The sequence below is a fragment of the Oncorhynchus clarkii genome, chromosome 8 (genome assembly GCF_045791955.1).
Source record: "Oncorhynchus clarkii lewisi isolate Uvic-CL-2024 chromosome 8, UVic_Ocla_1.0, whole genome shotgun sequence".
Classification (NCBI taxonomy): domain Eukaryota; kingdom Metazoa; phylum Chordata; class Actinopteri; order Salmoniformes; family Salmonidae; genus Oncorhynchus; species Oncorhynchus clarkii.
In genome coordinates, this window is record NC_092154.1 from 7,669,889 (window position 1) to 7,693,788 (window position 23,900).

General features: G+C 44.4%; 1 protein-coding gene across 1 annotated transcript in view; it reads left to right on the plus strand.

Moving 5' to 3' along the window:
- LOC139414898 (delta-like protein 4) overlaps positions 1–22,982 on the plus strand; it is a 24,490-nt gene extending 1,508 nt beyond the window's left edge. Inside the window, exons 4-11 of the mRNA XM_071162504.1 lie at positions 1,115–1,381; positions 3,814–3,874; positions 6,098–6,228; positions 7,542–7,711; positions 9,591–9,810; positions 16,404–17,163; positions 21,114–21,225; positions 21,961–22,982. Coding sequence (XP_071018605.1) covers positions 1,115–1,381; positions 3,814–3,874; positions 6,098–6,228; positions 7,542–7,711; positions 9,591–9,810; positions 16,404–17,163; positions 21,114–21,225; positions 21,961–21,966 — 1,727 coding nt within the window. The 3' untranslated portion in view covers positions 21,967–22,982. The remainder of the gene's footprint in view (positions 1–1,114; positions 1,382–3,813; positions 3,875–6,097; positions 6,229–7,541; positions 7,712–9,590; positions 9,811–16,403; positions 17,164–21,113; positions 21,226–21,960) is intronic.
- The last annotated feature ends 918 nt before the right edge of the window (positions 22,983–23,900 follow it).

Sequence of the window (23,900 nt, forward strand, 5' to 3'; positions counted from 1 at the left end):
TAAAGCACTTTTTAAATGTCAAAACTTTATCCATAATGAGTATCTTCTCACTATCATTGATCCATTCCCCTTACTGTTAATTGTTCCCTATATTTTTTTCTCAAATTTCTACTCCTTTATGCATGCCTTTGTTGCTCAGCTTCAAAACACCTTTTTCATTCTTATGCTCCAACACAATGTGACTTCCTGCGGTGTATTTCTGGCGTGGGAACGAGTTGAGGGCTTTGGTGAGAACACACAGAGGCTGCCAAGGCTATGTGACTACATTTTCCTGTATTTAACACCTTGCTCTGTTCCGCCCATTGGAAGCAGCCTGGGAAGGTTTTTTTTTTTGCTGACAGAAAGGAAGAGGACATTTTAATCTCAGTTTATTGTCCATCTAAAACCATGATGGTTTTGTTCTTATGAGATTTGATAAGAAGCCATCTGATCTGGGTAAAGGCAGGCTGTAGGGCCTACCTACCGCGGGTACATATTCAAACCAAGCCCAGTGAACGGAGCATGCATGATATTTCACATCGAAATAGGTCTAGGATATTTCAATCGTATGATATGAGATATGGCACGAGATAGAATATATTGAATGATAGGAGAACAATGGATTATAGAGAATAATGTAACAGGCATCATTAGACCCAGTTAGACAATGTATGTGGAACTTGATTGTAACACAGAAGACTACTTTTCCAACATGGCTGTAAGAAAACAGACTCGTTCCTTTTGGATCTCACTTTGGCCCCTAGGCTGTGTTACTGTAAAAAGCACTTTGTGACAACTAAAAAGTAATTTATTGATTGATTATTGATTGATGTAACTAATGCATTTTCTCTCTCTCTCTCTCTCTCTCTCTCTTCTCTCTCTCCTCTCTCTCTCTCTCATCTCCTCTCTCTCTTTCTCTCTCTCTCTTTCTCTCTCTCTCATCTCCTCTCTCTCTTTCTCTCTCTCTCTTTCTCTCTCTCTCTTTCTCTCTCTCTCTTTCTCTTTCTCTCTCTTTCTCTCTTTCTCTCTCTCTCTCTCTCTCCTCTCTCTCTCTCCTCTCTCTCTCTCTCTCTCTGTCTCTCTCTCTCTGTATCTCTCTCTCTCTCTCCTCTCTCTCTCTCTTCTTCCCTTCCAGACACCAGCAACCCAGAGATGTTGATTAGTTTCTTTTCCATCCAGAGACAGCTGGGCGTAGGGACCGCCTGGTCTCTGGATGTTCAGAGCAGCCGACAGACGGAGTTAAGGTATTCTTACCGCTTCATCTGCAATGACAATTACTACGGAGAAAGTTGTTCCAAAATATGCACGCCAAGGGACGACCGTTTTGGCCACTACACCTGCGACCTCGACGACGGGCAGTTATCCTGTCTGCCCGGCTGGAAGGGGGAATACTGCGAAGAACGTAAGCAACCCGAGAGAAACCAACCGTTATCGAACCCCCCAAAAAATAAACACAACTCAACCCCACTGGCTTATCAGAGTCCATGTCACACTTGTCTTTGACCAATATGTTGGATATACAATCACAACTTCTTCAATGATTTACAGGCCTTTACTATAGGCCAGTGTTTTTTTACTTCTAGCAGGCTTGGTCATCGTTTTTGATGCACTTTAGCTGTTTCTTCCATGAGTATAGTTTCGCTGTGCTTTTAGTTTTTCCCGAGCTTGTTGGTACATCGTTTTCAGAAAGCGAGTGAAAGGTGTACAGTAGCTGTGGTTTACTTGTATATAGGTAGTCTGTGGCCCAGAGGTTTGGTTGTTAAATGGCACAGCAGTTGGTACTCGTAACAGCTGTAGGGTCACTGGTTCAAGGCTGAATTGATTTGGTTTTCCTCAATCGCTACACTGGTGGCAGCGGCGGGATGGATGCCACAGTCTCTCAGGGTTTTGTTGGAAGCTTGTCCTGATGCACTGGTCCTGTGAGAGATAGAGGGATGAATAGACAGAATGAGTGTTGCCCCCCCCCCCTCTGTATGTTAACCTACTGCGTTCTCCGCTGAGAGGCCTGGGCCTTTATGGCGCAGGAAGTTTCCATTTTATTTATACACATAAAAAGAGCCACAGAAATAACCGTGTGGAGATGAGCACATGTTTGCCATGCTACATTGGTCTAAGAGGTCATCTCTGTAGGGCTACAGCATGTATAGTAAGTGTATGAGAAGGAGTCAGCCTTGTGTGTAGGCCCTAGGGAACCAAGAGATGCTGTTAGAGAGGGGCTGCTTGCTGAATATAAGGACAAGCAACATAGTTGTACATGCTGTATATGCTTAATACATAGGTACTAGTGCACTACAAAATGAGCATAAAAACAAACGCTGGTTCTCTTCTCTATGTTTTGGACAGAACAGAAACTGAACGAATTCATACTTTCACAGGGAGAACAGCCAGTTGGGAGGGCAGGGTTAGCGCCATTTGATGTGAATGCCTCTTTTACCAAAACAAATTCACCAAAGAAAACATTTCAGTTTGAAACGCAATGTGACAAGGGATCTATCGTCATCGGCGTCACTTGGCGGCGAAGGAGAGATTGGCACGTGTTGTGGTTGTATTTTGACGGTGGCGCCAAATCCTTGACCAGAGCAATTACACACCCACCTACCGTCCGTAGTATAGAAACAATGCACGTGAGATGAAGGAGATGGATCTCTCTCCACCCTCGGTCGCTCTCCCTGGCTGTGAGAGTGGAGTTTGTATTTCTATACTACGACTACCTGAAAGTAGAGCGCGTTCCTGGTAATTTAATCCCGGGCAGTTTGAATGTCACTGGCAGAACACGGGCTGCAGCAGCACGCGCCGGGGTTAATCGCAACGTTATTATCCGCCACGCGCCACTGAAGTCGTAGTCTCCCTATTGTTGGGGGCTCGCGGGCCGCATAGCAGCTGCAAGAATGGTTCGCGCAGACAAGGAACAACAATGGTGGCAGCTGTCCGCTATTGCGCACGGGCATCTGTTTAGGACTAACCCGGCCGTTTACCGGCGGTCGCCAGCCTATCAAACCGGAATCGGTGTCGCACAGAGAGGGAGAGGGGCCATCTAGAACACAAGACATTACAAACCGTAAATTACCCAGCTTCCTCATGGTCCCGCTGTAGCAGTTGGGTGGTGTGACAGGCTCAGTTGGAGCTTGTGTCTGTCTGCCCTTTGAAGAAGCAGCATTGTGGTTGAAATGAATAGATGTTATGATGGAGATGTTATGATGGAGTAGCCTGAGGTGTGATATATGTCCAATATACCACTGCTAAACGGAGTGCCTGGACACAGGTATATTGGACATATACCACGAACCCCCTTGAAGTGCCTTATTGATATTATAAAAGGGATTGGCAACGTAATTAGAGCAGTAAAAAGACGTGTTTTGTCGTAAGGTCTGATATACTATGGCTGTCCAGCCACTCAGCATGCAGGGCTCGAGCCACCCATGTAATAATTAAGCGTTTAGAACGCGTGATGCCTATTATAGCGTCGTTTTATTATAGCCTATACACATGCAATTACATATTTTGTGTGTTTTATGATGAAGGATATTTTAGAGAAATAATATTATTTAATAATATTTCATGATGTAGGCTAATGTTCAGAAGTCCATAATTTGCATCAGTAGGCTATAATATCCTTGAAATTGCAGCTCTTTTGATGTACATGAGTTACTGTAATGATAGCTTTGCCTATGTGACTGTGGCTTAGATGCACATAATGTAGTCAGATTGATTTACGTCCAAGGTCCACTGTATGACTAACGTTTGAAACACTATAGATAACCCCTGGATATTTATTGGTGCATGTGTTACACTATAGATAACCCCTGGATATCTATTGGTGCATGTGTGTTACAGCCATCTGCCTCGTGGGATGCAGTGAAGGAAACGGAAACTGCTCCAGACCTGGCGAGTGTGTGTAAGTAAAATAGAAATTATAAAGTGTGTGTGTGTGTGTGTGTGCGTGTGTGTGTGTGTGAAGGAGACAGTATTTCAATATTTCTCTAAATTGGTCCAATATTTATATTCCATGTGATGTCAACTGTTCAGCAGGAAGCAATCTATTTTTCAAAGCTGAAGATCAAAGCAGCCAACTCTTTCTCTCTCTTCCGCCTCTCTCTTTCTTTCTCTCTATCTCTCTCTCCTCTCTCTTTCTCCTCTCTCTCTCTTTCTCTTTTTCCTCTCTCTTTCTTTCTCTCTTTGTCCTCTCTCTCTCTCCTCTCTTTGTCCTCTCTTTCTCCTCTCTCTCTCTCTCTTTCTCCTCTCTCTCTCACTTTCTCTTTCTCCTCTCTTTCTTCCTCTCTTTATCCTCTCTCTCTCCTCTCTCTTTTTTTCTCCTATCTCTTTCTTTCTCGCTTTGTCCTCTCTCTCTTTCTCTTTGTCCTCTCTCTCCTCTATTTCTCTCTCTCTCTCTCCTCTCTTTCTCCTCTCTCTCTTTCTCTTTCTCCCCTCTCTCCTCTATTTCTCTCTCTCTCTCTCCTCTCTTTCTCCTCTCTCTCTCTTTCTCTTTCTCCTCTCTCTCTCTCTCCTCTCTTTCTCCTCTCTCTCTCTCTCCTCTCTCTCTCTCTCCTCTCTTTCTCCTCTCAATTTTCAATTTCAATTCAAGGGCTTTATTGGCATGGGAAACATGTGTTAACATTGCCAAAGCAAGTGAGGTAGACAACATACAAAGTGAAAATATAAAGTGAAAAACAACAAAAATTAACAGTAAACATTACACATAAAGAGGTTTCAAAACAGTAAAGACATTACAAATGTCATATTATATATATATATATACAGTGTTTTAACAATGTACAAATGGTTAAAGGACACAAGATAAAATAAATAAGCATAAATATGGGTTGTATTTACAATGGTGTGTGTTCTTCACTGGTTGCCCTTTTCTCGTGGCAACAGGTCACAAATCTTGCTGCTGTGATGGCACACTGTGGAATTTCACCCAGTAGATATGGGAGTTTTTCAAATTTGGATTTGTTTTCGAATTCTTTGTGGATCTGTGTAATCTGAGGGAAATATGTCTCTCTAATATGGTCATACATTGGGCAGGAGGTTAGGAAGTGCAGCTCAGTTTCCACCTCATTTTGTGGGCAGTGAGCACATAGCCTGTCTTCTCTTGAGAGCCATGTCTGCCTACGGCGGCCTTTCTCAATAGCAAGGCTATCCTCTCTCTCCTCTCTTTCTCCTCTCTCTCTCTCCTCTCTTTCTCATCTCTCTTTCTTTCTCTCTCTTTCTCTCTCTTTCTTTCTCACTCTCTTTCTTTCTCTCTCTCTCTTTCTTACTCTCTTTCTTTCTCTCTTTCTTTCTCTCTTTCTCTCTCTCTTTCTCTCTCTCTTTCTCTCTTTCTTTCTCTCCTCTCTTTCTCCTCTCTCTCTCTCCTCTCTTTCTCCTCTCTCTCTCTCTCCTCTCTCTTTCTTTCTCTCTTTCTTTCTCTCTTTCTCTCTCTCTCTTTCTCTCTCTTTCTCTCTTTCTTACTCTCTTTCTTTCTCTCTTTCTTTCTCTCTTTCTCTCTCTCTTTCTCTCTTTCTTTCTCTCCTCTCTCTCTCTCTCCTCTCTTTCTCCTCTCTCTCTCTCTCCTCTCTTTCTCCTCTCTCTTTCTTTCTCTCTCTTTCTCTCTCTTTCTTTCTCACTCTCTTTCTTTCTCTCTCTCTCACTCTCTTTCTTTCTCTCTTTCTTTCTCTCTTTCTCTCTCTCTTTCTCTCTTTCTTTCTCTCTTTCTCACTCTGTTTCTTTCTCTCTTCTCTCTCAAGATTTTGGTCAGAACTATAAGTATGCTGTTCACGCAAAGTCTAGAGTAGAATAATTGACTCCATATGATCATTTGTATAGAGGGGTTTCTGCAGTAAGGGAACATGCATACAATTGGTCCTTGTAGTCATAAAACTATAGTCAAGTGTTCTACACTCTGTCTTAGAGGGATACTGCAGATGATTGGTTGTTATTGCATGTGACAACGTGGTTGGTTGAAGTGCACTGTCGTACCGTTATGTTTCATCAAACAATGAACAAATAAACCTATCAATGTAATTAACCAATCAGTCAGTGAATAAATCATGTATAAATAAAGGAATGGTAATAATGAAGGAACATTTACCTGAATTGCAGAGTTTTTAATGGGACATTACCTCTCCTGTGTCTCCAGGTGCAGAGAAGGTTGGCAGGGTCTGTTCTGTGATGAGTGTAAGAAGTACCCAGCGTGTAAACATGGCACCTGCCAACAGCCTTGGCAGTGTAACTGTAAGGAGGGCTGGGGAGGGCTCTTCTGTGACCAAGGCAAGAACACATCTTCATCATCACCATCGTAGTTGCACAGAGAAATCTGACTGAAACATATCAGAAAATGTGCAATAAATTATGTTTTCCATTCAAATACTGACCCTAAAAGAATCCCCCAAAAATAGAGAAGATGTTGACATGAATCTGTAGGTCAGCATGATCTATCAGCTGTTCTTATGTTAATCCATTATCACTGGTGAGCTCATCAGGATGTTCCTATACACTTTTTTTCTATGAGAAGAAAATATGTTAATTGACTAATCTGTTTGACTTAGTAGTTTACCTTACATACAGGAAGTTATGTTGACCTTACATACAGGAAGTTATGTTGACATTACATACAGGAAGTTATGTTGACCTTACATACAGGACATTATGTTGACCTTATAGGATGTTATGTTGACCTTACATACAGGTCGTTATGTTGATCTTATATACAGGAAGTTATGTTGACCTTACATACAGGAAGTTATGTTGACATTACATACAGGAAGTTATGTTGACCTTACATACAGGACATTATGTTGACCTTATAGGATGTTATGTTGACCTTACATACAGGTCGTTATGTTGATCTTATATACAGGACGTTATGTTGACCTTATATACAGGACGTTATGTTGACCTTACATACAGGAAGTTATGTTGATCTTATATACAGGACATTATGTTGACCTTACATACAGGAAGTTATGTTGATCTTATATACAGGACGTTATGTTGACCTTATATACAGGACGTTATGTTGACCTTATATACAGGACGTTATGTTGACCTTACATACAGGACGTTATGTTGACCTTACATACAGGACATTATGTTGACCTTATAGGACGTTATGTTGACCTTACATACAGGTTGTTATGTTGACCTTACATACAGGACATTATGTTGACCTTACATACAGGACGTTATGTTGACCTTATATACAGGACGTTATGTTGACCTTACATACAGGACATTATGTTGACCTTATAGGACGTTATGTTGATCTTACATACAGGTCGTTATGTTGATCTTATGTTGACCTTACATACACATGTTTTGGGGGGGAAATTATATTGTTTTATAATAATACAATTGCTCAGAGAAAGTGATTTTGATTAACAAGTAAAACTTTTTTCACAAAAGTTAAGACGTCAAAATGACTGAGACCCCTAAAGTAAAATAAAGTTGTGCTCTATTCCCAGCATACAATATAACTCATCTTTATCATGGGTGTCAAATTATTTAACCCCACGATACATGTACAGTATATTTGACCTTTATTTGACCTTTATTTGACCTTTGACCTCTCGGATCCCTCTCAGATCTGAACTTCTGCACGCACCACCGGCCGTGTGTGAACGGGGCGACCTGTATGAACACGGGTCAAGGCAGCTATACCTGTACCTGTCCCCCTGGGTTCACTGGGGTCAACTGTGAGCTGGAGCTGCAGGAGTGTGACAGCGACCCCTGCAGGAACGGAGGACTCTGCACGGTAAGCAGGGGTTCGATAGACATGTTAGAAGGGACAGCACCGTGGAGGAAGGGGTTAGATAGATATGTTAGAAGGGACAGCACCGTGGAGGAAGGGGTTAGATAGACATGTTAGAAGGGACAGCACCGTGGAGGAAGGGGTTAGATAGACATGTTAGAAGGGACTGCACCGTGGAGGAAGGGGTTAGATAGACATGTTAGAAGGGACAGCCCCGTGGAGGAAGGGGTTAGATAGATATGTTAGAAGGGACAGCACCGTGGAGGAAGGGGTTAGATAGACATGTTAGAAGGGACAGCCCCGTGGAGGAACGGGTTAGATAGACATATTAGAAGGGACAGCACCGTGGAGGAAGGGGTTAGATAGACATGTTAGAAGGGACAGCACCGTGGAGGAAGGGGTTAGATAGACATGTTAGAAGGGACAGCACCGTGGAGGAAGGGGTTCGATAGACATGTTAGAAGGGACAGCCCCGTGGAGGAAGGGGTTAGATAGACATATTAGAAGGGACAGCCCCTGCAGGAACGGAGGACTCTGCACAGTGAGTTAGTAAGCACTAGATGACCGCGTTAGACGGGACAATGCCTGAAGGAACGACCGTGAAGATGGCCCCCTACAAGTCACTAAATGCCCAGGCTAGAAGTGGCAATATTGTCAGAACTGATGAGCGGATGGGTACACTATATATACAAAGTATGTGGACACCCCTTCAAATTACTGGATTCAGCTATTTCATTCGATCACACAGCCATGCAATCTCCATAGACAAACATTGTCACTAGAATGGCCTTACTGAAGGGGTCAGTGACTTTCAACGTGGCACCGTCATAGGATACAATTACATTCTAGACGATTCTGTGCTTCCAACTTTGTGGCAACAGTTTGGAGAAGGCCCTTTCCTGTTTCAGTTTGATAGTGCCCCTGTGCACAAAGCGAGGTCCATACAGAAATGTTTTGTCGAGATCAGTGTGAATGAATTTGACTGGTCTGCACAGAGCCCTGGCCTCAACCCCATCAAACACCTTTGGGATGAATTGGAACGCCGACTGCGAGCCAGGCCTAATGGCACAACATCGGTGCCCGACCTCACTAATGCTCTTGTGGCTGAATGGAAGTAAGTCCCCGCAGCAATGTTCCAACATCTAGTGGAAAGCCTTCCCAGAAGAGTGGAGGCTGTTATAGCAGCAATGTTCCAACATCTAGTGGAAAGCCTTCCTAGAAGAGTGGAGGCTGTTATAGCAGCAATGTTCCAACATCTAGTGGAAAAGCCTTCCCAGAAGAGTGGAGGCTGTTATAGCTGCAAAAGCAGGGACCAACTCCATATTGATGCTCAATAATTTGGAATGAGATGTTTAGACGAGCAGGGGTCGACATACTTTTGGTCATGTTATGTACTTAAAGGTACCAGGTTATAACTACACTGCCTGGACCAAGGTGATTCACTAAATACCCTTAAAGGGACAATTAAAGGGGCAGAGTTAAATGTTCCTTTAAATACCCTTAAAGGGGCAGAGTTAAATGTTCCTTTAAATACCCTTAAAGGGGCAGGGTTAAATGTTCCTTTAAATACCCTTAAAGGGGCAGAGTTAAATGTTCCTTTAAATACCCTTAAAGGGGCAGAGTTAAATGTTCCTTTAAATACCCTTAAAGGGGCAGAGTTAAATGTTCCTTTAAATACCCTTAAAGGGGCAGAGTTAAATGTTCCTTTAAATACCCTTAAAGGGGCAGAGTTAAATGTTCCTTTAAATACTCTTAAAGGGACAATAGCAGAGTTATTGTCAGAAGTGACGTGAGAGGAAGGGGGAATGACTGATTTTTTTTAGAAACGACTGTAATCCAATCTGTCTTGACCTTTAGATCTTAACTGTCTCCCTTTTTATAGAACCTGGATGTTGGCTACAGGTGTTCGTGTCCGCAGGGCTTCGAGGGTTCTCACTGTGAACACAGCCTGCTGACTTGTGCTGACTCCCCCTGCTTCCACAGCGGACAGTGCCATCAGAAGGACAACGGGCATAGCTACATCTGCGAGTGTCCTCCCGGATACACAGGACTCAACTGTGAGAAGAGAGTGGACAAGTGCACATCTCTTCCCTGCGCCAACGGTATGCTACGGCCTCTTTCCACGCTCCCCTTTCTCTCCTCTCCACCCCCTCCCTGGCAGGTTGGAAGCTAACGGTATGCAACGGCCTCTTTCCACGCTCCCCTTTCTCTCCTCTCCACCCCCTCCCTGGCAGGTTGGAAGTGTGTGATGGAACTACTATCTCTCTCCCCTCTCTTCCCCCCCCCCCCTCCCCTTCTTATCTTCCCCTGAATTCCTCAGGCAGGTTGGAAGTGTGTGATGGAACTACTATCTCTCTCCCCTCTCTTCTCTCCCCCCCTCCTCCCCTTCTTCTCTTCCCCTGAATTCCTCTTGGGCTGGCGGTCTGGAAGTGTTATGGAACAACATGAATCTGTGGGAACTGTGTGTCTATTGTGCTGGATATCAACATACGATGGCTTCCAGTCGGCTTCAAGGAATGTCACCCGATACTGTTCATTCAGTCAAGCCTGTGCTAGTTCGAACAGAGGATGAAGGAAAATACTGTTAAATGGACAAATAATGTGATAAGTAGTGGTGTAGTGTGTAGTGGTGTAGTGGTGTAGTGGTGTAGTGTGTAGTGGTGTAGTGGTGTAGTGGTGTAGTGGTGTAGTGGGAAGTAGTGTGTAGTGGTGTAGTGTGTAGTGTGTAGTGGTGTAGTGGTGTAGTGTGTAGTGGTGTAGTGTGTAGTGGTGTAGTGGTGTAGTGGTGTAGTGGTGTAGTGGTGTAGTGTGTGGTGGTGTAGTGGTGTAGTGGTGTAGTGGTGTAGTGGTGTAGTGGTGTAGTGTGTAGTGTGTAGTGGTGTAGTGGTGTAGTGGTGTAGTGGGAAGTAGTGTGTAGTGGTGTAGTGGTGTAGTGGTGTAGTGGTGTAGTGTGTAGTGTGTAGTGGGAAGTAGTGTGTAGTGGTGTAGTGTGTAGTGGTGTAGTGGTGTAGTGTGTAGTGGTGTAGTGGTGTAGTGGTGTAGTGGTGTAGTGTGTAGTGTGTAGTGGTGTAGTGGTGTAGTGGTGTAGTGTGTAGTGGTGTAGTGGTGTAGTGGTGTAGTGTGTAGTGGTGTAGTGTATAGTGGTGTAGTGGTGTAGTGGTGTAGTGTGTAGTGTGTAGTGGTGTAGTGGTGTAGTGGTGTAGTGGGAAGTAGTGTGTAGTGGTGTAGTGGTGTAGTGGTGTAGTGGTGTAGTGTGTAGTGGTGTAGTGGTGTAGTGGTGTAGTGTGTTGTGGTGTAGTGGTGTAGTGGTGTAGTGGTGTAGTGTGTTGTGGTGTAGTGGTGTAGTGGTGTAGTGTGTTGTGGTGTAGTGGTGTAGTGGTGTAGTGTGTAGTGGTGTAGTGGTGTAGTGTGTTGTGGTGTAGTGGTGTAGTGGTGTAGTGTGTAGTGTGTAGTGGTGTAGTATGTAGTGGTGTAGTGGTGTAGTGGTGTAGTGGTGTAGTGTGTAGTGGTGTAGTGTGTAGTGGTGTAGTGTGTTGTGGTGTAGTGGTGTAGTGGTGTAGTGTGTTGTGGTGTAGTGGTGTAGTGGTGTAGTGTGTTGTGGTGTAGTGGTGTAGTGGTGTAGTGTGTAGTGGTGTAGTATGTAGTGGTGTAGTGGTGTAGTGGTGTAGTGGTGTAGTGGTGTAGTGTGTAGTGGTGTAGTGGTGTAGTGTGTAGTGGTGTAGTGGTGTAGTGGGAAGTAGTGTGTAGTGGTGTAGTGTGTAGTGGTGTAGTGGTGTAGTGTGTAGTGGTGTAGTGGTGTAGTGGTGTAGTGGGAAGTAGTGTGTAGTGGTGTAGTGTGTAGTGTGTAGTGTGTAGTGGTGTAGTGGTGTAGTGGTGTAGTGTGTAGTGGTGTAGTGTGTAGTGGTGTAGTGGTGTAGTGTGTAGTGGTGTAGTGGTGTAGTGGTGTAGTGTGTAGTGGTGTAGTGTATAGTGGTGTGGTGGTGTAGTGTGTAGTGGTGTAGTGGTGTAGTGGTGTAGTGGTGTAGTGTGTAGTGGTGTAGTGTGTAGTGGTGTAGTGGTGTAGTGTGTAGTGTGTAGTGGTGTAGTGGTGTAGTGTGTAGTGGTGTAGTGTGTAGTGTGTAGTGGTGTAGTGTGTAGTGGTGTAGTGTGTAGTGGTGTAGTGGTGTAGTGTGTAGTGGTGTAGTGTATAGTGGTGTGGTGGTGTAGTGGTGTAGTGGTGTAGTGGTGTAGTGGTGTAGTGTGTAGTGGTGTAGTGTGTAGTGGTGTAGTGGTGTAGTGTGTAGTGTGTAGTGGTGTAGTGGTGTAGTGTGTAGTGGTGTAGTGTGTAGTGGTGTAGTGGGAAGTAGTGTGTAGTGGTGTAGTGTGTAGTGTGTAGTGGTGTAGTGGTGTAGTGTGTAGTGGTGTAGTGTGTAGTGGTGTAGTGGGAAGTAGTGAAGTAGTGTGTAGTGGTGTAGTGGTGTAGTGTGTAGTAGTGTGTAGTGTGTAGTGGTGTAGTGTGTAATGGTGTAGTGGGAAGTAGTGTGTAGTGTGTAGTGGTGTAGTGGGAAGTAGTGTGTAGTGGTGTAGTGGGAAGTAGTGTGTAGTGGTGTAGTGTGTAGTGGTGTAGTGTGTAGTGGTGTAGTGGTGTAGTGGTGTAGTGTGTAGTGGTGTAGTGTGTAGTGGTGTAGTGGTGTAGTGGGAAGTAGTGTGTAGTGGTGTAGTGTGTAGTGGTGTAGTGGTGTTGTGTGTAGTGGTGTAGTGTGTAGTGGTGTAGTGTGTAGTGGGAAGTAGTGGGAAGTAGTGTGTAGTGGTGTAGTGTGTAGTGGGAAGTAGTGGGAAGTAGTGTGTAGTGTGTAGTGGTGTAGTGTGTAGTGGTGTAGTGTGTTGTGGTGTAGTGTGTAGTGGTGTAGTGGTGTAGTGTGTAGTGGTGTAGTGTGTAGTGGTGTAGTGTGTGGTGGTGTAGTGTGTAGTGGTGTAGTATGTAGTGGTGTAGTGTGTAGTGGTGTAGTGTATAGTGGTGTGGTGGTGTAGTGGTGTAGTGGTGTAGTGATGTAGTGTGTAGTGGTGTAGTGTGTAGTGTGTAGTGGTGTAGTGTGTAGTGGTGTCTGTAGTGGTGTAGTGTGTAGTGGTGTAGTGTGTAGTGGTGTAGTGGTGTAGTGTGTAGTGATGTAGTGGTGTAGTGTGTAGTGGTGTAGTGTGTAGTGTGTAGTGGTGTAGTGTGTAGTGTGTAGTGGTGTAGTGGTGTAGTGTGTAGTGGTGTAGTGTGTAGTGTGTAGTGGTGTAGTGTGTAGTGGTGTAGTGTTTAGTGGTGTAGTGTGTAGTGATGTAGTGGTGTAGTGTGTAGTGGTGTGTGTAGTGATGTAGTGGGAAGTAGTGCGTAGTGGTGTTGTGGTGTAGTGTGTAGTGGTATAGTGGTGTAGTGGTGTAGTGGGAAGTAGTGTGTAGTGGTGTAGTGTGTAGTGGGAAGTAGTGGGAAGTAGTGTGTAGTGTGTAGTGGTGTAGTGTGTAGTGGTGTAGTGTGTAGTGTGTAGTGTGTAGTGGTGTAGTGGTGTAGTGGGAAGTAGTGTGTAGTGGTGTAGTGTGAAGTGGTGTAGTGGTGTAGTGTGTAGTGGTGTAGTGTGTAGTGGTGTAGTGGGAAGTAGTGTGTAGTGGTGTAGTGGTGTAGTGGTGTTGTGTGTAGTGGTGTAGTGTATAGTGGTGTAGTGTATAGTGGTGTAGTGGTGTAGTGTGTAGTGGTGTAGTGTGTAGTGGTGTAGTGTGTAGTGTGTAGTGGTGTAGTGTGTAGTGGTGTGTGTAGTGGTGTAGTGTGTAGTGGTGTAGTGTGTAGTGATGTAGTGGTGTAGTGTGTAGTGGTGTAGTGTGTAGTGTGTAGTGGTGTAGTGTGTAGTGGTGTAGTGTGTAGTGTTGTAGTGTATAGTGGTGTGGTGGTGTAGTGGTGTAGTGTGTAGTGGTGTAGTAGTGTGTAGTGATGTAGTGGTGTAGTGTGTAGTGGTGTAGTGTGTAGTGTGTAGTGGTGTAGTGTGTAGTGGTGTCTGTAGTGGTGTAGTGTGTAGTGGTGTAGTGTGTAGTGGTGTAGTGGGAAGTAGTGTGTAGTGGTGTAGTGGTGTGTGTAGTGATGTAGTGGTGTAGTGTGTAGTGGTGTAGTGTGTAGAGATGTAGTGTGTAGTGGTGTAGTGTGTAGTGGTGTAGTGGTGTAGTGTGTAGTGGTGTAGTGTGTAGAGATGTAGTGTGTAGTGGTGTAGTGTGTAGTGGTGTAGTGGTGTAGTGGGAAGTAGTGTGTAGTGGTGTAGTGTGTAGTGGTGTAGTGTGTAGTGGTGTAGTGGTGTAGTGTGTAGTGGTGTAGTGTGTAGTGGTGTAGTGTGTAGTGGTGTAGTGGTGTAGTGGGAAGTAGTGTGTAGTGGTGTAGTGTGTAGTGGTGTAGTGGTGTTGTGTGTAGTGGTGTAGTGTGTAGTGGTGTAGTGTGTAGTGGGAAGTAGTGGGAAGTAGTGTGTAGTGGTGTAGTGTGTAGTGGGAAGTAGTGGGAAGTAGTGTGTAGTGTGTAGTGGTGTAGTGTGTAGTGGTGTAGTGTGTTGTGGTGTAGTGTGTAGTGGTGTAGTGGTGTAGTGTGTAGTGGTGTAGTGTGTAGTGGTGTAGTGTGTGGTGGTGTAGTGTGTAGTGGTGTAGTATGTAGTGGTGTAGTGTGTAGTGGTGTAGTGTATAGTGGTGTGGTGGTGTAGTGGTGTAGTGGTGTAGTGATGTAGTGTGTAGTGGTGTAGTGTGTAGTGTGTAGTGGTGTAGTGTGTAGTGGTGTCTGTAGTGGTGTAGTGTGTAGTGGTGTAGTGTGTAGTGGTGTAGTGGTGTAGTGTGTAGTGATGTAGTGGTGTAGTGTGTAGTGGTGTAGTGTGTAGTGTGTAGTGGTGTAGTGTGTAGTGTGTAGTGGTGTAGTGGTGTAGTGTGTAGTGGTGTAGTGTGTAGTGTGTAGTGGTGTAGTGTGTAGTGGTGTAGTGTTTAGTGGTGTAGTGTGTAGTGATGTAGTGGTGTAGTGTGTAGTGGTGTGTGTAGTGATGTAGTGGGAAGTAGTGCGTAGTGGTGTTGTGGTGTAGTGTGTAGTGGTGTAGTGGTGTAGTGGGAAGTAGTGTGTAGTGGTGTAGTGTGTAGTGGGAAGTAGTGGGAAGTAGTGTGTAGTGTGTAGTGGTGTAGTGTGTAGTGGTGTAGTGTGTAGTGTGTAGTGTGTAGTGGTGTAGTGGTGTAGTGGGAAGTAGTGTGTAGTGGTGTAGTGTGAAGTGGTGTAGTGGTGTAGTGTGTAGTGGTGTAGTGTGTAGTGGTGTAGTGTGTAGTGGTGTAGTGGGAAGTAGTGTGTAGTGGTGTAGTGGTGTAGTGGTGTTGTGTGTAGTGGTGTAGTGTATAGTGGTGTAGTGTATAGTGGTGTAGTGGTGTAGTGTGTAGTGGTGTAGTGTGTAGTGGTGTAGTGTGTAGTGTGTAGTGGTGTAGTGTGTAGTGGTGTGTGTAGTGGTGTAGTGTGTAGTGGTGTAGTGTGTAGTGATGTAGTGGTGTAGTGTGTAGTGGTGTAGTGTGTAGTGTGTAGTGGTGTAGTGTGTAGTGGTGTAGTGTGTAGTGTTGTAGTGTATAGTGGTGTGGTGGTGTAGTGGTGTAGTGTGTAGTGGTGTAGTAGTGTGTAGTGATGTAGTGGTGTAGTGTGTAGTGGTGTAGTGTGTAGTGTGTAGTGGTGTAGTGTGTAGTGGTGTCTGTAGTGGTGTAGTGTGTAGTGGTGTAGTGTGTAGTGGTGTAGTGGGAAGTAGTGTGTAGTGGTGTAGTGGTGTGTGTAGTGATGTAGTGGTGTAGTGTGTAGTGGTGTAGTGTGTAGAGATGTAGTGTGTAGTGGTGTAGTGTGTAGTGGTGTAGTGGTGTAGTGGGAAGTAGTGTGTAGTGTGTAGTGTGTAGTGGTAAGTAGTGTGTAGTGTATAGTGGTGTAGTGTGTAGTGGTGTAGTGTGTAGTGGTGTAGTGGTGTAGTGTGTAGTGGTGTAGTGGTGTAGTGTGTAGTGGTGTAGTGGGAAGTAGTGTGTAGTGGTGTAGTGTGTAGTGGTGTAGTGTGTAGTGGTGTAGTGTGTAGTGGTGTATTGTGTAGTGTGTAGTGGTGTAGTGGGAAGTAGTGTGTAGTGGTGTAGTGTGTAGTGGTGTAGTGTGTAGTAGTGTAGTTTGCAGTGGTGTAGTGTGTAGTGGTGTAGTGGGAAGTAGTGAAGTAGTGTGTAGTGTGTAGTGGTGTAGTGTGTAGTGGTGTAGTGTGTAGTGGTGTAGTGTGTAGTGGTGTAGTGGGAAGTAGTGAAGTAGTGTGTAGTGGTGTAGTGTGTAGTTTGTAGTGTGTAGTGGTGTAGTTTGTAGTGGTGTAGTTTGTAGTGGTGTAGTGGGAAGTAGTGAAGTAGTGTGTAGTGGTGTAGTGGTGTAGTGTGTAGTAGTGTAGTGGGAAGTAGTGTTAGTGGTGTAGTGGTTGTAGTTACTTAGTGGTGTAGTGTGTAGTGTATTGTGGTGTAGTGTGAAGTGTATAGTGGTGTAGTGTATAGTGGTGTAGTGTATAGTGGTTTAGTGGTGTAGTGTGTAGTGTGTAATGATGTAGTGGTCTAGTGTGTAGTGATGTAGTGGGAAGTAGTGACTGTTTCTGGACAGGGCCAATTGTGTGTCTGCATACCTTTTCTCTCCCCCAAGACCCTGACCCCTGACCCCCTGTGTCTCTCTCTCCAGGCGGTCTGTGTTTGATCCACGGTGGTGTGCGTCTGTGTAGCTGTCGCTCCGGTTTCACCGGCCAGCGCTGTGAGATCAACATCAACGAATGTGCCGGGAACCCCTGCACCAACGGAGGGACCTGCCTGGACCGTATCAACGACTACACCTGTCACTGCCCCCTGGGGTACGTCGGACGAAACTGCGACCGCGGCCTGGACGAGTGCTCCATGCGCCCCTGTCTTAACGGAGGGCTCTGCACCGGGGGAGGGGGGCCGGGGAAACCCCCTGCCGCCTGTATCTGTCCCGCCGGCTTTACCGGATCACGCTGCCAGTTCTTTGCTGTGACCCTGCCGGTGGGTGGGGAGAGGATCAATGGAGAGAGCCAAGATGGCTTCCAGTGGGCAGCAGTTTCCTTGGCTGTAGGGCTGGTTGCATTACTGGTGCTGCTATGCATGGTTGGGCTGGCTCTACGGCACATCCACAGGCGGACCGGCAGGGACAGGGGAGATGGGGAGACCATGAACAACCTATCAGATGTACAGAGGGATAACCTAATCCCCGCCTCCCAGCTGAAGAACACCAATCAGAAGGTTGGACTGGAGGTGGACTGCGAATCAGAGAAGTCAAACTTCATCCATAAGAACTATCAATTGGACTCGTATAGTAACGCAAAGTCGAAGGAGTTGAAGGATGATACGTCGCAAGAGGATAGAAGCAAAAGTCATGTGATCTATGACACGTGTTTAGAAGAGAAAATACCTCTGAGTAGAATGTACAGGTAAGAAAACCATTCTTGTTGTTGTTGTTGTTGTTGTTGTCTAAATTAAGCTTTTCGATGAGTTTTATCTTGATTCTGAAATGTTAGACCACATCTGCAAACATGAAGAACTAGCCAACTGCTTCTGCAATGACACATTGAGACATAGGCTACTAACAGCTCTATACTTACAGCTCTATACTTACAGCTCTACACTAACAGCTCTATACTTACAGCTCTATACTTACAGCTCTATACTTTCAGCTCTAGGAAACCGTTTCAGTACAGCTCTATACTTACAGCTCTGTACTTACAGCTCTATACTAACAGCTCTATACTAACAGCTCTATACTAACAGCTCTATACTTACAGCTCTATACTACCAGCTCTAGGAAACTGTTTCAGTACAGCTCTATACTTACAGCTCTATACTTACAGCTCTATACTTACAGCTATAGGAAACTGTTTCAGTACAGCTCTATACTTACAGCTCCTTACTTACAGCTCTATACCTACAGCTCTAGGAAACAGTTTCAGTACAGCTCTATACTTACAGCTCTATACTTACAGCTCTATACTTACAGCTCTAGGAAACTGTTTCAGTACAGCTCTATACTTACAGCTCTATACTTACAGCTCTAGGAAACTGTTTCAGTACAGCTCTATACTTACAGCTCTATACTTACAGCTCTAGGAAACTGTTTCAGTACAGCTCTATACTTACAGCTCTATACTTACAGCTCTAGGAAACTGTTTCAGTACAGCTCTATAATTACAGCTCTATACTTACAGCTCTGGGAAGCTGTTTCAGTACAGCTCTATACTTACAGCTCTATACTTACAGCCCTAGTTCAATATGTGTAAAAGATAAATGCCATTCTATGGGCTCTACATCTTTTCTGAAACCCCCACTCACCCACCCACTCGCAGAGTACAGTAGAGTACAGCAGAGTACAGTAGGATATAGTAGGGTAGGGTACAGTAGAGTACAGTAGGGTACAGTAGAGTACAGGAGGGTACAGTACAGTACAGTAGAGTACAGGAGGGTACAGTACAGTACAGTAGAGTACAGGAGGGTACAGTACAGTAGAGTACAGGAGGGTACAGGAGGGTACAGTTAGAGTACAGTAGGGTACAGTACAGTACAGGAGGGTACAGTACAGTAGAGTACAGGAGGGTACAGGAGGGTACAGTTAGAGAACAGTAGAGAACAGTACAGTAGGGTACAGTAGAGTACAGGAGGGTACAGTAGAGTACAGCAGAGTACAGTAGAGTCCAGTAGGGTACAGTACAGTAGGGTACAGTAGAGTAGGGTACAGTAGGGTAGGGTACAGTAGGGTAGGGTACAGTAGAGTACAGTAGGGTACAGTAGAGGACAGTAGAGTACAGTACAGTAGGGTACAGTAGAGGACAGGAGGGTACAGTAGAGTACAGTAGGGTAGGGTACAGTAGGGTAGAGTACAGTAGGGTAGAGGACAGTAGGGTACAGTAGAGTACAGTAGAGTACAGTAGGGTACAGGAGGGTACAGTACAGTAGATTACAGTAAAGTACAGTAGGGTAAAGTAGAGTAGGGTAGGGTAGAGTAGAGTACAGTAGGGTAGAGTAGGGTACAATAGGGTACAGTAGAGTAGGGTACAGTAGAGTAGGGTACAGTAGGGTAGGGTACAGTAGAGTACAGTAAGGTACAGTACAGTAGGGTGAAGTAGGGTAGGGTACAGTATATTGCAGTAGGGTATAGTAGAGTAGGGTACAGTACAGTAGGGTACAGTAGAGTAGGGTACAGTGGAGTAGGGTATAATGGAGTAGAGTAGGGTACAGTATAATAGGTTACAGTATAGTAGAGTAGGGTACAGTATAATAGAGTAGGGAACAGTAGAGTAGGGTATAATGGAGTAGAGTAGAGTACTGTGGGGTATAGTAGAGTAGAGTATAGTAAAGTAGGGTAGAGTATATTGGAATAAGGTACAGCAGAGTAGGGTACAGTAGAGTACAGGAGGGTACAGTAGAGTACAGCAGAGTACAGTAGAGTCCAGTAGGGTACAGTAGAGTACAGTACAGTAGGGTACAGTAGAGTAGGGTACAGTAGGGTAGGGTACAGTAGGGTAGGGTACAGTAGAGTACAGTAGGGTACAGTAGAGGACAGTAGAGTACAGTACAGTAGGGTACAGTAGAGGACAGGAGGGTACAGTAGAGTACAGTAGGGTAGGGTACAGTAGGGTAGAGTACAGTAGGGTAGAGGACAGTAGGGTACAGTAGAGTACAGTAGAGTACAGTAGGGTGCAGGAGGGTACAGTACAGTAGATTACAGTAAAGTACAGTAGGGTAAAGTAGAGTAGGGTAGGGTAGAGTAGAGTACAGTAGGGTAGAGTAGGGTACAATAGGGTACAGTAGAGTAGGGTACAGTAGAGTAGGGTACAGTAGGGTAGGGTACAGTAGAGTACAGTAAGGTACAGTACAGTAGGGTGAAGTAGGGTAGGGTACAGTATATTGCAGTAGGGTATAGTAGAGTAGGGTACAGTACAGTAGGGTACAGTAGAGTAGGGTACAGTGGAGTAGGGTATAATGGAGTAGAGTAGGGTACAGTATAATAGGTTACAGTATAGTAGAGTAGGGTACAGTATAATAGAGTAGGGAACAGTAGAGTAGGGTATAATGGAGTAGAGTAGAGTACTGTGGGGTATAGTAGAGTAGAGTATAGTAAAGTAGGGTAGAGTATATTGGAATAAGGTACAGCAGAGTAGGGTACAGTAGAGTAGGGTAGAGTATATTGGAATTTTACAGTAGAGTAGGGTACAGTAGAGTAGAGTACAGTAGGGTACAGTAGAATAGGGTACAGTAGAGTAGGGTATAATGGAGTAGAGTAGGGTACAGTATAATAGGGTACAGTATAGTAGAGTAGGGTACAGTATAATAGGGTACAGTAGAGTAGGGTATAATGAAGTCGAGTAGGGTACAGTATAATAGGGTACAGTATAGTAGAATAGTGTACAGTAGAGTAGGGTACAGTAGAGTAGGGTACAGTAGAGCAGAATTAGGGTATAGTATAGTAGGGCACAGTAGAGTAGGGTAAAATGGAGTCGAGTAGAGTACAGTAGGGTAGAGTAGGGTAGAGTAGAGTAGCGTAGGGTAGAGTATATTGGATTAGGGTACAGTAGAGTAGGGTAGAGTATATTGGAATAGGGTAGATTAGAGTAGGGTAGAGTAGAGTAGGGTAGAGTAGGGTAGAGTATATTGGAATAGGGTACAGTAGAGTAGAGTACAGTAGAGTAGGGTACAGTAGAGTAGGGTATAATTGAGTAGAGTAGGGTACAGTATAGTAGAGTAGGGTACAGTATAGTATAGTCGGGCACAGTAGATTAGGGTATAATGGAGTAGAGTAGGGTACAGTATAATAGGGTACAGTATATTAGAGTAGGTTACATTATAGTATAGTAGGGTACAGTATAGTATAGTGGGGCACAGTAGATTAGGGTATAATGGAGTAGAGTAGGGTACAGTATAATAGGGTACAGTATAGTAGAGTAGGGCAAAATGGAGTAGGGTTCAGTGGATTACAGTAAGGTAGGGTTCAGGAGAGTACAGTAAGGTAGGTTTCAGTGGATTACAGTAAGGTAGGGCTCAGTGGATTACAGTAAGGTAGACAGCCACCTGTGTGTAAACAATGACTTTGTACTATATTATCGTAACAATATGTTTTTTTCTTGTCTTGGATTGAATTAGAACATATCACGATGTAAATAATTGTCCTAAATTTGAGATTTCTTTGAGTTATTATGGGATGGGACAGCCATTTTATACCTCTTCTGGAGAATCTCCCATTGACATGTTTTCCCTCTCTATACCGCTGTCTCCCTGTACATTCTTTTCCACCCCCATCAGTAGGATTCCCGATGCATCGCCTCGTTTGACCATATGCTTCTACTTTTAAGGTGGACTGACTGAGTGTGTGTGTTGATTTATGGTGTTGCAGGGAAAAGTCGGAGTGTAGGATATCAACGATATGTTCCCCTCGAGACGCTCAGATCTACCAGTCCGTCTTTGTTATAGGAGAGGAGCGGAGGGCGTGCGTCATAGCAACAGAGGTAAGGATAAATACATACCCCCCCCCAAAGAAAATATATATACTTTTTCATCAGTACATATTTTGCGGTTTCCCTCTACAGCGTTTCATATCACACTTATTGTCAATTACAAATGCTGTACATTTATTCTTGGAGATGTTATGTTTTTTTTTTTTTATAGATACACATTGTGGAAGTACTACATATTAGTTTTCTTAAACATAAGCCAGGGAAATATCCTGTACGCATATATGGCGTAATCATGTATGCCAAGTCAATATGGCGAAATAATCTTATATGGAAATGATCTCACTAAACTATAAAAGTGTATCAAATCACTGTTCTTCAAACTGACAATTTGATGGCCTGGAAAAGGGGATACAGTGTACCAGAAACACACCCATTCACCCCACAGAGTTGGATCCCCTGGACTGCTCTCGCTCTGCACATGCTTCAGATACGTTTTAAAGGTTTAGCGTTGCATAGTCTCGTGCTTGGAACACAAGCCCATGCATATGGTTTTGATACGTTTTAAAGCTTTTTGTCTCACAAGCCCTATGTTTTAACATAGAAGCGCTGAGTGTAATTGAAAGCAGGATGAGCCTAGCAAAAACATATAGCATACCCGTAAGAATAGATAACACAACTGTGCAGTTTCCCTGTTCATAGATTTAAAAAAAAGAAAGGTAATGTTCACTCACTGTTTTCCCCAGTTCCCACAGCTTGCCTCTAAGCCTTTCCTCTCTTCCTCCCCAGGTATAAGCTGCGAGGGGTATAAGCTGCGAGGGGTATAAGCTGCGAGGGGTATGAAGAAGCGAGGGGGCGATAGAGGAGAAACACAATCGAGGCAGATTTTTTGTTTTTTTCTGGATTGTTTACAAAAAATCTGAGAAAAGACTGGAGACTGTTTCTGATGTCACTGCCGATGTCACTGCCGATGTCACTGCCGATGTCACTGCCGATGTCACTGCTGCTCTGGAACACTTGAGAGAGATGGCGAGAGAGAGACGATGAGACAGAGGCAGAGATGGACGAACCCTCTCCTCTTCTCTGTAAACGATCTAATGAACACTTTATCGACCAAGTGTTTGTATACAAAACGTGTACAGTAGCGGTCATGAACCTATTGACTTCTGGGAACGCTTAAACAAATGTTTAAATCAACTGTTAAAATGGTTAAAAGACTGACTGAACTGCACAGAGTGTGGAGGGAACTGGTTGAATGTCAGCAAGCAAAACAACAAACTTGAACTGAACTCATCTGTCCTTGGCAGCAATGGAGGAGAGACTAGGTGAAACAGGACAAATGGCCCGGAGCTCGTAGTTGACCCCTGACCTCTCAGTTGACCCCTGCCCAACCTAATCATGGGGACTTCGACAGCCAACTAATCAAAATGGAGGTGCCTGAGATTCAATTGATCTTTAAACCCTAGCCAGCGTCATTCACCAGCTATGCAGGACCCAAGGTCCAGGGTGGAGCCAACTCGCTGAAACTGACCAACCAACCGCAAACAACCGACTGACTAGTTGATGAAAACCACAGACTAACCACGACAAAACACTGAGAACGATGAATGTCTGACTGAACAAACGAACTAACGTCTCAACTGTCAGTCACTCACCGAACAAAACGCTGGTCGGACTTTTCCAGACTTTTTCATTCCATGCAAATGGGTGAAAAGATGCGGCCCAAAATGACTGGAAGCCTAAACAAGAGTTTCAATGCTAAAACTAAACACGTGTCTCTTCACGGAGCACTTGAACACCAAAAAGAAAAACACAGGTGGGAATTTTTTTTTTTTTCCATCAACAGGAATTTGGAGGAGGAGTATACATCCCAAATGGAGCCCTATTCCCTATATAGTGCACTACTATAGACCAGAGCCCTATTCCCTATATAGTGCACTACTATAGACCAGAGCCCTATTCCCTATATAGTGCACTACTATAGACCAGAGCCCTATTCCCTATATAGTGCACTACTATAGACCAGAGCCCTATTCCATATATAGTGCACTACTATAGACCAGAGCCCTATTCCCTATGTAGTGCACTACTATAGACCAGAACCCTATTCCCTATAAGGTGCACTACTTTAGACCAGAGCCCTATTCCCTATATAGTGCACTACTATAGACCAGAGCCCTATTCCCTATATAGTGGCACTACTATAGACCAGAGCCCTATTCCCTATGTAGTGCACTACTATAGACCAGAACCCTATTCCCTATAAGGTGCACTACTTTAGACCAGAGCCCTATTCCCTATATAGTGGTACTACTATAGACCAGAGCTCTATTCCCTATATAGTGGTACTACTATAGACCAGAGCCCTATTCCCTATATAGTGGCACTACTATAGACCAGAGCCCTATTCCCTATGTAGTGCACTACTATAGACCAGAACCCTATTCCCTATAAGGTGCACTACTTTAGACCAGAGCCCTATTCCCTATATAGTGGTACTACTATAGACCAGAGCCCTATTCCCTATATAGTGGTACTACTATAGGCCAGAGCCCTATTCCCTATATAGTGGTACTACTATAGACCAGAACACTATTCCCTATATAGTGGTACTACTATAGACCAGAGCCCTATTCCCTATATAGTGGTACTACTATAGACCAGAGCCCTATTCCCTATATAGTGGTACTACTATAGACCAGAACACTATTCCCTATATAGTGGTACTA